Genomic DNA, 12,777 nt, shown 5'->3' with positions numbered 1-12,777 from the left:
GAGCACATCATAGCCTCACTCAATATATTGGGCTGGCCAAAAGATTAGTTTGGGTTTCTCCGTAAGATGTTAAGGAAAAACCCAAACGAACTTTTTGGCCAACCCAATACTTCTTGCAGCACACGTAGAAAGTACCCAATAGTTCCTCTGTGGTTAATAGTTTGGGTTATGGTGAGGCCATATGCTCATATCAATAATTTAAGAACATATTTAAAAGTATTGATATTTTTTCCTTGAAACTTCAGAACTTTCTATTTGTATTCATTTGTTCATCCTTCATTCAATATATCATTCAAATGGTTCTTAAGATGTCAGGTATGAATTTGGTACTTGTCATGAAAAGGTATGGAAAACATACCTTCTGAAGACAATGGTCTTCAAAATGTTTGCCCACACACCCCAAAAGAGTTTTTGAAAAAACTTTGTAGTCCCTTTAATTTTAAGTCAAAGTTAAATTTTTTTCATCTTAACTTTAAGAAATTGCAAACGATGCACTCTCCAGGCTACTATAAATAAAACTCTTAGACCGATCAAATGTAGATACTGAAATGTAAATACCATAGTGATTGGATACACGTCATCTTCCAACAAAAAATACATGAAGACATTTGCCTTTAATATTTAGAATTTTTAATAGTTCCTTTTCCTCCTTAAACTAGTATTTTGATTTCCCTTTCCAAATGATTTTTATCCTTCATATTATAGATTATTCTTTAAAATTTTCAGTGAGCATAACTGTCTAAGAGTTTATCCTTACATATAGGACTAGTAAAAATTGGGAAAAACAAACTTTGATAGTCATAAAAAATAAAATTGCATTGGAAATATATTTCTTAATAGGATAGGTAGGGCAGGTTTTAAATAGGTAATTTCGTAAAACAAACATTTGTAAAAAAACATAATGAGGGAAGCAATAGCGGAGCCCAGAAGGAGCAATGAGCCATTCTTCCTGGAGGGTATGGGAAAGGGTTCCCAGAGAAAATGCCATTTATATTGGATCTTAAGCATTAAAAGGCATCCTTTGGGAAAATAAGGTAGAAAAAGAAAACTCTAGGCAGAGGGAACAGTGTGTGCAAAGCTTGGAGAAAGAGAAGACAGACCGTCAAGGCAAAAGATCTTTTTGGACGTGTTAAATTTGTGATGCCTATTAGATATCCAGATGCGATCTGGTGTCTTTTTGGGGACTGAATTTAAGAATGTGGAATTTAGTGGAATAGGTTTGGGCTGCTGATAAATTGTATTCAAAGCCAATAAATTAACCCAAGCTTAGATGAGATCATATAGTAAGTGAGGGTAGGAAGAAAAGAGAAGAATTTCAAGCACTGAGGATTGGAACACTACAATATTGCAGGAAAGAGAAGGAACAAGTAAAGAAAAGTGAGAGGGATGGCCAGCGATATCCCCCAAATCAGGTAAAGAAAAAGGGTAATTCACTCTCAAATACTCCCATGTAGAGAAGGTAAGAAATGAGAAATTACCATTTTTATTGCCTTTTAAATTCCAGGTTAAAGTGCCTTTCTAATATAAGGGTTTCCTAGAAATGGTATTTAAAATTTCCAAAAGGTATTTTTTTTTTTTTTGGTCACTTGTCTATTTTTTATTTCTTTTGGATATCTAGGAATTTTTGCTTTCTGTATTTTGTTACTATGTCATTTGATACATAGAGATTTTTGCCTGTTGTAACTTTTTAGAGTGTATCATTTTAATTTAATGATATAGCCTTTTAAAAATGTGCTTATACTATAATTCTGTGGGGTTTTTGATATTAATAAGGTCATTACTGTGTATTTTTATTAGCCAAATCATTTTTTCTTACCTTTTGTTTCAGTCCTTCTTCTAGATATATTTCTTGTTTAAAATGAAATTATGCATGAAATATAAATATAATATAAAATGTTTATGTAATAAGAATATATATGAAATAAATATATATAGTAAAATTCTATATAGGTATGTAATTATATATGTATTTTAAATCTGATGTTGCTTCCTATGTCTCTCTTTTAGCCTGGCTAACTTGATTTTCTTTTCTTGTAACCTCTTTCCTGCCCTCCATATTAATTTGGAATTTATATTACATAGCTCACTCTATTTTTCTAATAAACATATTGGTATAATTGAAATAATGATTGAGCCTCCTTAAGTGAGGAATAATTTACCTCTTTTGGCTCACGGTTTGCGTCTTCAGCCCTCAAACATGCCAAACTGTTAATGTTTCTCAAGTAATGGAAAACCATGGTTCGCCTAGTAGTTTCTACTCTTGTGGATAATTACAAGCTCCCAGCAACACAAATGACCTTATAAATTCTCTCTCCTCTGGATTATAGATAAAACCTTAGATTCCAAGAGGAAATCCAAAGGTTTTTGTGAGAGGCTTCCTCAGGAAACCATGAAATTCTTGTATTCACAATGGCCTGGATGAGAGGTGGGCTTTGGCCTTCTGTCCCTACTTCTTTGGGTGACAAAGACAATGAATTCCCACTCTTGGGAATAAGAGAATAGGCTTGACATAAAGCCAATACCTTTCCACAGCGTCCTATAGTTACTCTAAAACTATATTCTAAAGCTGTCTTCACTTAACCTTAAATCCAAAAATGAGTACCTGTATGTGACAAATGAACTGGACACTAAATTTAACGGGAAATGAATCTGACATTAAGCGCAATTAGAAATAATTTCATCGTTATTTGGCATTTCATTAAGACACATTATGCTTAAAGTAAGGAACTGTGCAAGGATAAGTCAAAGGATGGGTATTGCAAGATACTGTGAAACAAAATATTCAAGAACCAAATGACTGGGACTTCCCTGGTGACGCAGTGATTAAGAATCCGCCTGCCGATACAGGGGACACAGGTTCCATCCCTGGTCTGGGAAGATCCCACATGCCGCGGAGCGACTAAGCCCGTGAGCCACAACTACTGAGCCTGCGCTCTAGAGCCTGCGAGCCACAACTATGGAGTCTGCGTGCTGCAACTACTCAAGCCCATGAGCCTACAGCCTGTGCTCCACAACAAGAGAAGCCACCACAGTGAGAAGCCGGCGCACCGCAACGAAGAGTAGCCCCTGCTCGTTCACAACTAGAGACCCACGCGCAGCAACAAGGACCCAACGCGGCCAAATAAAAAATAAATAAATAAAAATAAATTTATTTTTTAAAAAAAGAACCAAATAACCTGTAGTAGGATTAATGGGGTTAATTAAATGAGGACAAGCCCATTTATTAAATACTGTATACTACACAGCGTAAAACAGTGGCATAGTAATACTGATGGCTAGCATTCCTGTAATGTCTTTTATGTGTCAGGCTCTGTGCAGAATGTCTTATATATATTAACCCCTTTAAATCTCATAACTGCTCTATGAGGTAAGTGCTGTTATTTTCTCCATCTTACCAAAGAAGAAACAGAAACACAGTCAGATTGAGGGATTTACCCAATATTAGACAGCTGGTAAGTAGTGGATAGAGTCATGTTTACTGACGTGGAAGAACAGCATGATATTTCATGAGGAGATTAAGAAAAACACAGCACAAAGTATCTTGCAAAGTGTAATTCACATTTCGGTAAGATATAAATGTGCGCTCGTGTGTGCATGTTTGTGAAAGGAAAGCCATATGGATATAAGCCATACTACTCAAGAGTAGGATTTAGGTGTTGGGATTTCTACTTTTTGCCTCATACACTATTTTATGCTTCTACAAAATTTTATTGCAATACACATGTATCACTTTTGCAGTTCATAATTTAAAGAAATAAACATTTGAATGAAGAGACTACCATATTATACTATGAAAAAAATGTTCAAAAGTCTTTGTTTTTCACCCCTACATAGCAGATGGCACTCAGTCCAGACTGTTATTTTGATGGTAATTACAGTTATTTAGCTATTTGCAAAGTATTATTTACTATCAAAAGTAACATATTAAAATACGTCATTAGCTTTCTGGTTAGTGAATTCCTTTAGACATTTTGCTGCATTAATTTCCTTTCTTGGGTCCATCTCTCTGTCAATCCTCCTGTCACATCTACTCCCCACATTAGAGTTTTTGCACTTGAGAGAAAGAAGTTTCGAACATCACCATCTGGATTTCAATTTTTAAAGTTTATTTAAGCACATGAGGATGTTGCCAAGGATGCAGAACTCTTTGCTTGCTCAGCTGAGACGAACTACAGTGGGAGCTTTCTTGTCTAACCATCGGGGTTGGAGAAGACAAAAAGTCAAATGTCCTCACTGTAAACAGCTGACACTAAGTAACATTACCCACTCAGTTGATGTTTAATAAACATTGACGCCATCTTTCTCAGTTTCTTCCAGGAGATTTTTAGAAATTAATATTACTTATTCTGTATTTCCATCAAGTTATAGTTTGTGGTAAGTTAATTTCCATGGAAACCGATACAGGGAAAAGTATAATTTTGCTAAGATGTTGTGAGATAAATTATGTAGTGCATTTGAGAGCCAAAAACTTTGAGAAACCCATTAATATTTCCATTTCAACAATGTTAAAACAGTGTTATATTTCATCGTAAAATTTTTTGTTGTTGTTTTACTTGGTAGAGGTTTTTGCTTTTTTTAGGGATAAACAACTTTTCCTAAAATATGAGTGTTGACTCAGAAGGATATAAGAATCTAAACAACTATTAATCAGTTTTTTTCCAGATACTTCTGCGTGCTTTGTTATGACTTGAGTATCAACCTGAAACCATATCTCTAATAAGCAAGGTAATATATCCATCGGTCTGTTAAATTAACAAGTCATAAACACAAATATAATGGAATATGCATCATTTCCTTTAGAATTTATGAAACAGTTTGCACAATTTCCTAAAGGGTGAGAGAAAAAAAAAACCAAGCCATCTTTGATATGCAGTATAGATAATTCCCAGAATAAATCACAAGGACTGTTTTTGTTTATTTTTGCCTTAAGTATGCAAATATATTCCTTATCTGTACCTTAACGTTAGCTACTCATAAGCATCCACTGAAAAAACTGGAAAAAGCTTTTATTTATAAATTAATCTTATCCTTGTCTTGTTAGAAAAGAAAAATATGGAATTTGAAATAAAAAGGGAGATAGGAAATACAGACACTAATTTCATCTGAAATAGGATGATACCCATATAAAACATTTTTATAACCTTATGTAAATATTAAAAAAAGAATAATGAGTATTATTAAAGCCATATATCCCATACAATATGAAATGTTGAGAGATATAAAATCATGTGAAATAATTGATATTTTTCTAAAATATACTCACATCTTCCTTTCTCTTATACAGACAGATAAGTGTAAATGGTGTCATTATCCACTATTTTTACCTTAATAACCACATGTTCATTCATTAGATCAGCCTCAAGAAAAATAAGACGACAATACATGTTAAAAAAAAAAAAAGGCAATGGTTCTTACCGACACAGAGGACCGTTTTTCTCCACTACACAAGTCCCACCATTTCTGCAGTAACCTCTTGGACACTCTAAAACGAAGCATCCGAAACCCCACAGTTAATTATAAATATTACTAGGAAGAAGGAGAATGTATTACTGTTAGTCGTTGCATTAAATCTAATCATGGAGAGTAAATTGCTTCTAGTTGCTAAAAGCACAGAATTCTTTTAGGTTACTTTCCTGTACCCCCCAAATTTGTTCGATGCCGCCTGCTGTCCTGGACGTGTTCATTCTCTTTACATGCGCAGTGCTTGACCACAAGAGACTTTTATTCTCCTGTGGATTAGGTACAATCTACTTGTTTAGAATGTCTGCATGACATATTTGCGATTACACTGAAATGTTTTCTTTACTGAAACATTTCTTCAGCTCCACACTGCTGTCACTGTACCACGGCAGACAAATGCTTTGCATGGGTGACTGTTATTCTGATAAGATGTCACTGGTGTGCATGCTCTTGTCCTAGCTCCACGTCCGTGACAGATGTCAGCACAGCTCAAATGGAGCCTTGATGCCCTGGCCCTGCTTATTTTGCTGCTTGTATCGTTCCTGAGTTCTAGGTTAGCATGAACCTTTATTTTCAAAGGTGGTTTGTTTATAGGCTAAAAAGAAGCTAAATAGTTTCACACAGTCATGGTTGTAGAAGTGCTTAGTGATTTCAACTCTTTCCTTTACACTGTCTCCTTGTACTGTCACTACAAAATCCTGATCCATTAAGACCTGTCAATTTCCTTACTTAATCCCCTAGTTAACTCTTCTTGGCTTTTTTAAACACCTCCTCTCTTGTAGGAGACCGTTCTTCCCTGGTTGGGCTACCATAACTCTAATACTTGATGGAAACCTACACTGCCTTTAATTTGTAATTCAACACGTCTATTCTGAGTCCCTGTTCGATGTCTGGCACTCGGCTAGGCACTGGATATGGAATGATAAATAATATAGGATGCTTACATAGCTGTTAAGGCTGCGGGCACTGGAGCCAGACCACCTGAGTTGAAATTTCAGCTCAATTTCTTAGCTGTGTAATACCGAGTAAGGTAACTAACCTCTCTGTGCCTCGGGTTTCTCCCTGTTAAACAGGGTTAAAAACAGTACCTATCTCACAGGCTTGTTGAGAATGTTAGAACACTAGGCTCATAGTATGTGTTTAAGAAATGTTGATCTAAAAATGATATAGGCACAGCCTCTGCTCTCACTGACCTTCCACCTTCATGGAGGATGCAAAGAAGTGACGAGGGGATTAAAATACAGTATTAAAAGCAGTCTAATTTGGGATGAACGTAACAAGGGTGATGGGAACACCAAGGAGAGCACATAAGGCAAATTTGGGGAATAAGGAAAAGCTTTCCAGAAAAACATTTATTTGGGCAGGTGTGTGTGTGCGTGTGCGTACCTGTGTGTAAAGGTAAGCATAGAGACACAGAGGCGTGAGAAGAAAGTGTGGTGTACTTGAGAAACTGAGGGAAGTTCAGCCTGGTTGGATTGTTTGCAATATGAAGTATACTAAGTATGAGAGAAGGTCAGAGACACTCAGGGGTCAGATCATCTGGGTTCAGTGACGAGTTTAAACTTTATCCTAGGAGACCAGGATTTTAAGAAGGGAAGTAGTATGCTTTGTGCTTTAGAAAGATAATTCTGGCTACAGAGTTTACAGTCAACAGAAGGGCCAAGAGTAAAATCTGAGAACACAGTTAAGTCTTTTGCAGCAGTCCAGGAATGCCTGAATGAAAGGGATGGGGTGGGAGCATTCACAGTGGCGGGAATTTATAAGATATTTAAATGTTGGGATTGAAACATCTTGGTGATTATTTGGGAAAGTCAAGGATGATGTTCAGATTTCTGACTGGGCTATTGGTTAATTGGTGGCTTGATTCCTTGAGTTGGGGGATTTATGGGAAAGGAAGATTTTAAAGGGAAAGATGCTGTGTTGTAGGTACCTAAGGGACATCCAAGTGGAAGTATTCAGTGGGCAGGATTTGTAGGTCTGAAGCCAAGATGAAATATTAACACACTGAGAGAAGCCATTTACTTGGGTAGAGGAAGAATGATGGTCGTGAGGCATAGTAGGAAAGTAAAGCGGAGAAATGGAAACATTACGTAGGCAATATTCATTGAAGGAAAACGTGGGAGGATAGGGCGTCTCGAGAGAGTCAGATTGTCATACCAGTCTCTGAATGTTCAGAAAGGGATACAAGAGGCATTAGGAGAGAGGAAAATAGGGAAGGAGGGAGGGTGCATTGTGGGAAAAAACTTGAAATATACCATGTATTTGGTATCTTGTTTGCTTCAAAAGTTTTCAGTGTTTTGCTTTCCCAGGGGTATATTTCCCAACTTGTTTCCTCAAATCTTCCCATTTAACTGTAAGAGGGAAGTGCAGTGCTGGAGATGAGTGTAAAGAGCTACACCCCTTAGGCTTTGGGGGCAGACTCAGCTGAACAGAGCAGATGTGAAACTTCCTTCATGAGCCAGAAATTAGCTGGTCTGACTAAAAATAGTCCATCAATATGATAATGCATAAATAGATACATACCTTGTTAGAGAAACCATTTTATGGTTATTTTGGGTCTTAGGTACAATTTTAATCTTCCTCAAATAAGAGTTGTGTTTTAGAAAAAAATCAGTAGAGTGTCTGATACTGCACAACATCAAAATACATACAGCTGCACATTTTTTTCTGGGGTCATTAAAATTTGCTTTGATGCTTGCTTTACATCAGAATGACTCTGTGGGAATCTAAATATGTATTTTCTTGCACGAGATAGCGGAAAGAACACAGGCATTGGCTGCAATGAAGAGTGAATCCTGGTGTTTGCGTGGACAGAGGATTTGTAGATTATCTCTGCGAGAAGCTTTTCTAAGTTTCTGCCTTAGACCCAGGTTCTTTATCCAGAAGATGGAAAGACACAGTACAAGTACTTTCATCTTTAATCTACTCAAAACAATTTACAGCAGAGAGCAGATGAAATGGGGAAAGACATGGGTACACTAGCTAGTAATGAAGAGACTAAATATTTTTAGTAGATAATAGTTAGGACCTAGAAATCCATAAGTGTAATATTAGAATTAGCACTATTATTGTCTCACTGCCTTGTACCTTCTTGAATTGGTTATTATGACCATGTGTCTGGAAGCCAATAGGACTCACAGTTAACTCCGTGGAAATATCATTCCGTAAAGGATTCACATTCAGTTCCACTCTGGTGTGTTACTTTGGACGAGCGGAAAAACACATATAAGCTGGACAAGTGATCAGTATAAAAACAAAAGTAACTTTTGAGCTTGAATCTAAACAATTTGCAGTTAGGCACACACACAAACATATATATTTTATTTTTTTTCCTTCCAAATTGCATGGAGACTAGGGAAGTGATGGCTATTCCATGCTGGACTCTTGGGAAGACTGCTAATCATGTGAGTCCTGGTTTTTCCCTCTGTGATACTCGGTTTAGTTAATGAGTTACGTGTTGTCGTTGGGCTAGGTATTTTAGGTATAAGGTTCATCATGTTTAAAGTGAGGATGACCTTTTTTATAGGACTGTTGGGAGGATACAATTAAATTTATTTATAACAATTTCACACTAGTGAATGGTATGAATAAAGTATTAAATGATTGTTCCCATCCATCTCCCTATATTTGGAGGTTCTCTGAGTTTGCCATGAAACCTAATTTCTATTACCACTGCTCTCTCTCCAAACTCTTCTCTGTCTTTTATTTTCCCTCTTCTATCATCATGATCACCATCCCCACTATTGTTTACTGAAGACTTGCCCTATGTCAGAGACATAGAGTTTTACTGGTGTTACTTCATTTATTCCTCACAACATTATGTGGTATATCCCATACTTAACCTTTTTTTTTTTTTTTTTTAACAGAGGAAGAAACTGGTCAATAATATAATTTGCTCAAGTTAATAGCAAGGGAGCACCAGATATTCAACTAAATTCTGGTCCTCTAATTCTAAAGCCTGTTAGTATAAAAATGTCACATAATTATTCAGTTCAGAATTTCTATCACCCCCTGTGTTTCTTGATATTATGGGATCAAGAACTGCTTTGAATTGTATGGTATTTATGCATTGTCATGGATTAAATATATATATACACAATAAACTGCATGTAGTTTCAGGAGCTCTATGGATTATAAGAGTTCGCCAGAAGCTTGTGCAGCAAACCAAATTCCTAGTGGGCACGGACTGTTTCTTTATCTTGAAATCCCAGCACAAGAACTGCAGGAGGGATTAACCATATTTCAGAAACTTGAAGTAGCTTCACAGTACTTGTATGAGAAGTTTTGTGTCATGTTTTGGTTTGGTTTTCAAAAACTTCTGAAACTTTGTTAAGCTATGTTGTTATCATTCATATATTAAGTTAATAATATCTCATCCTATACTTGTATATTTTTAGTGCCTTTCCCTAATTCTCCTTCAAATAGGTGATTATCATAATTATAGTATCACCTTAACATAACCTTTATTAACCTCTACTACTGCAAATGACTGGAAAAAGACTTTCAATTTACATTAACTCGGATGTATCCTGTTCAATAATTTTCTGTTGCCCAAGCAACCAAAAGTTGCAAATAATATGCCTTTTTAATGTAATTTGGGAATAGATAGGACTCATTGAAATATATTTAACCTGCAACACTCATGCAATGCCTGAGTTTAACCTGCAACACTCATTCAATGCCTGAGCTTGATGTTTGTGTTAATGACTTAAACCTTGAGGTGAGGGGAGACCAGATGCTCGCCATCTGTTGTGTGACCACTGGGAGAATTACTGGATGCTGTAAGTACTGGCCTCATAAATGTCTATGAAATGCTGACCTTAAAAGAATATGATGCTTGAAAAGAGAGAGGAAGGTGGAATGTGCATGGGCACAGCATGGATGAGACTTGAAGGCTTTCTTAAAAACAGTGACTTTATCATATTTGATTGACCAACTAAAAAGCATAGAAAATATAAATAAGAGAATGTATAATGTAATACGGATCTTATTTCTGAGAACTGTTTCACTAGTTCTTTATTTCATTTTAACCCAATAGCTGTGGCAATATGACCTATACTTTGTAAATGAACTAAATGAATTGGTGAGTGACAGAAATGATGGACAACAAAAATGTGTTCTATATTATTACCTATAGGTTGTCTATCACGCAGGATGAACTACAGGTCCTCTGTTTTCTGTTTCTTCGTATTTTTAAACATAGAGCGTGTCAAAGCAGACAATGAACCATAACATGTTATAATATATTTGTTCTCATATAGGTCTATCCCGAAGAAAATCTCATTTTTATGTAAATACGTTTGGGTACTGGACATAAGTGCTGTGTCTTAATATTTTCAAAGAATGGAATTATCTCATTAATATCTTTCTTACTCTCTGAAGAGATTAACAGAATTTCCTTTTGGGTATCTAATCTGATGTATAAGCATGCATAGTAGAGAAGTAATGTCAAAGAGCATTCATCTTCACATATTTTATGGAATCAGATTTGTGCACTTGATTTCCCTTTGTACTCATAAAATTCAGTGCTGCACAAGTACTCATTTTTAGTAGCATAAAAAAAGATATTTTTTGCACTATGATTTTATTTGAATTATCATGCTTTTGTCACTTAAAACATTCTTCTATCTTGAAAGATACAAAAAAATATTCTTTCCTAGTTTTGATATGAAATAACCCCAATTTATTTAGAAAATGTGATTGAATACATCTTTTATCACCAATTTATATTATTGTTTAGTTGTGACGTTTACATTGCCCCGAACTGTCTTTCATTTTATATATCTCCTGCATGAAATAAAAATTCAATTACTCAGGAGAGATGCTAACGATGGACTATAATAAATTAGAGACTATTAAAGCAGTTTTGATAAAAGTATAATCACAATAACACATTATTAGATCTTATAAATGTTCTAGGGTCAGAAGAAAGAAAAATGTTTAAAAGTTAGTCTGAAGTTAAATAAATTGACTTTTAAGCATGACTAGATCATGCAAATAGGGAGCTCTTATGAAGAAGTGAGAAAAAATTACAATTTAAAAAGATTAATAACATATTAGATTGTGTAGGGGTTTCCCTATTATAGAAACTAGCAACTTGCATAGAAGAGATTATTAAATGTTAATGATATTGAGTTATATTATATTAAATTAAAATGGTTTGATTTTTATTTCATGAACATGGTTTATGTAGAGTATACATGAATCCATTATATTATATACTTGTACGTTTTTTATAAATGTAGCAAATTAATGTTAACATTCTTCCTGCTCCCAAACCAATAACAGTAATTCAATTATTCCATGCTTGATATTATTTAGAATTTCAAGTTTTAATGTTTTTATCATGTGCAGGTTGTTATTGGCTTATATTACAAAGAATATTTTAATGGATATACAGTACCTAAGCAGCTGGACTCATCAGGATGGAAATCCATGCAGTCAGCAAAACCATCACAGCGCTTGTGTGCTGGGACACAGCTGTTAGAAGAGGCACACATCAAAGCTCCATCAGAACAGTTTTCATTGGCTGAAAAAAAGAACAATAATTATCACTGTTTTTAAAAAACAAATTTCTTCTCATAAAATCATAAGACAGTTTATTGTTTTACTCCTCATTTTTCTAGCCCTACATTTAAACTATATATTAGAGTTCTTGGTGAAGGAAACTTCAATTTATTAAATTGAAATTTATTAAATTAAAAATTTCTTCACAAAAAGTTTGTCAATAGAATCATCTCCCAGTTGTGCATTATGTAGTACTATTCGTGCACGTCTGTATAAAATGCACTGTATGTACTATATAGTCCAAACTGATTTTAGACTAGAGTCAACTTTAATATCAAGGCAGATCTCTTTATACTTCTGTTGCTCTCCTAACATCTCTATATTATGTGCAACTGAACTAACAGGGACTGTACTTTGAATGTTCATCCATTTCCAACTGGGTTATAAGTCTTGGGTAGTCACTGGGTATCTGTTAGATCTGGGTAGTGATGTAGATCACTGCAGCCCAAGGTAATATGAGTATGTGCCTTTGTAGCATTGCCAATGCATGATGTAGGTATTTTACTAATTTCAGAGTCTCTTGTTGGCTTGATTTCAAGGGACAAGCATACGTCTTGTGCATAGGACTTTGGTTGTTTCAGAAAATTGTCCTTATCAGTGAACCCATCAATGATACTGACAGTTCAATGGCAATCTAGTTCTGCAAAGTACTTGACCTCCCTTGGATGCTACCCTTAGTCCTGTAACTGTCTTCCTGTGTTCCTCCCTCTTGCTCTCTAGTCTTTCCAGGATTACAACTTCCTGTAAGGC

General features: G+C 35.4%; 1 protein-coding gene across 1 annotated transcript in view; it reads right to left on the bottom strand.

Annotated features, from left to right (window-relative positions):
* The window catches only part of MALRD1 (MAM and LDL receptor class A domain containing 1), a 628,554-nt gene that overhangs the window by 87,343 nt on the left and 528,434 nt on the right, over window positions 1-12,777 (bottom strand). Inside the window, exons 35-36 of the mRNA XM_059059255.2 lie at window positions 11,864-11,989; window positions 5,416-5,482 (exon numbers count right to left, since the gene is read on the bottom strand). Of these exons, the coding sequence (XP_058915238.1) occupies window positions 5,416-5,482; window positions 11,864-11,989 (193 nt within the window). The remainder of the gene's footprint in view (window positions 1-5,415; window positions 5,483-11,863; window positions 11,990-12,777) is intronic.

The sequence above is a fragment of the Kogia breviceps genome, chromosome 3, assembly GCF_026419965.1.
Source record: "Kogia breviceps isolate mKogBre1 chromosome 3, mKogBre1 haplotype 1, whole genome shotgun sequence".
Taxonomy (NCBI): Eukaryota; Metazoa; Chordata; class Mammalia; order Artiodactyla; family Physeteridae; genus Kogia; species Kogia breviceps.
The sequence above is the reverse complement of the archived record's forward strand: the minus strand, read 5'-3'. Positions and strand labels throughout refer to the sequence as shown.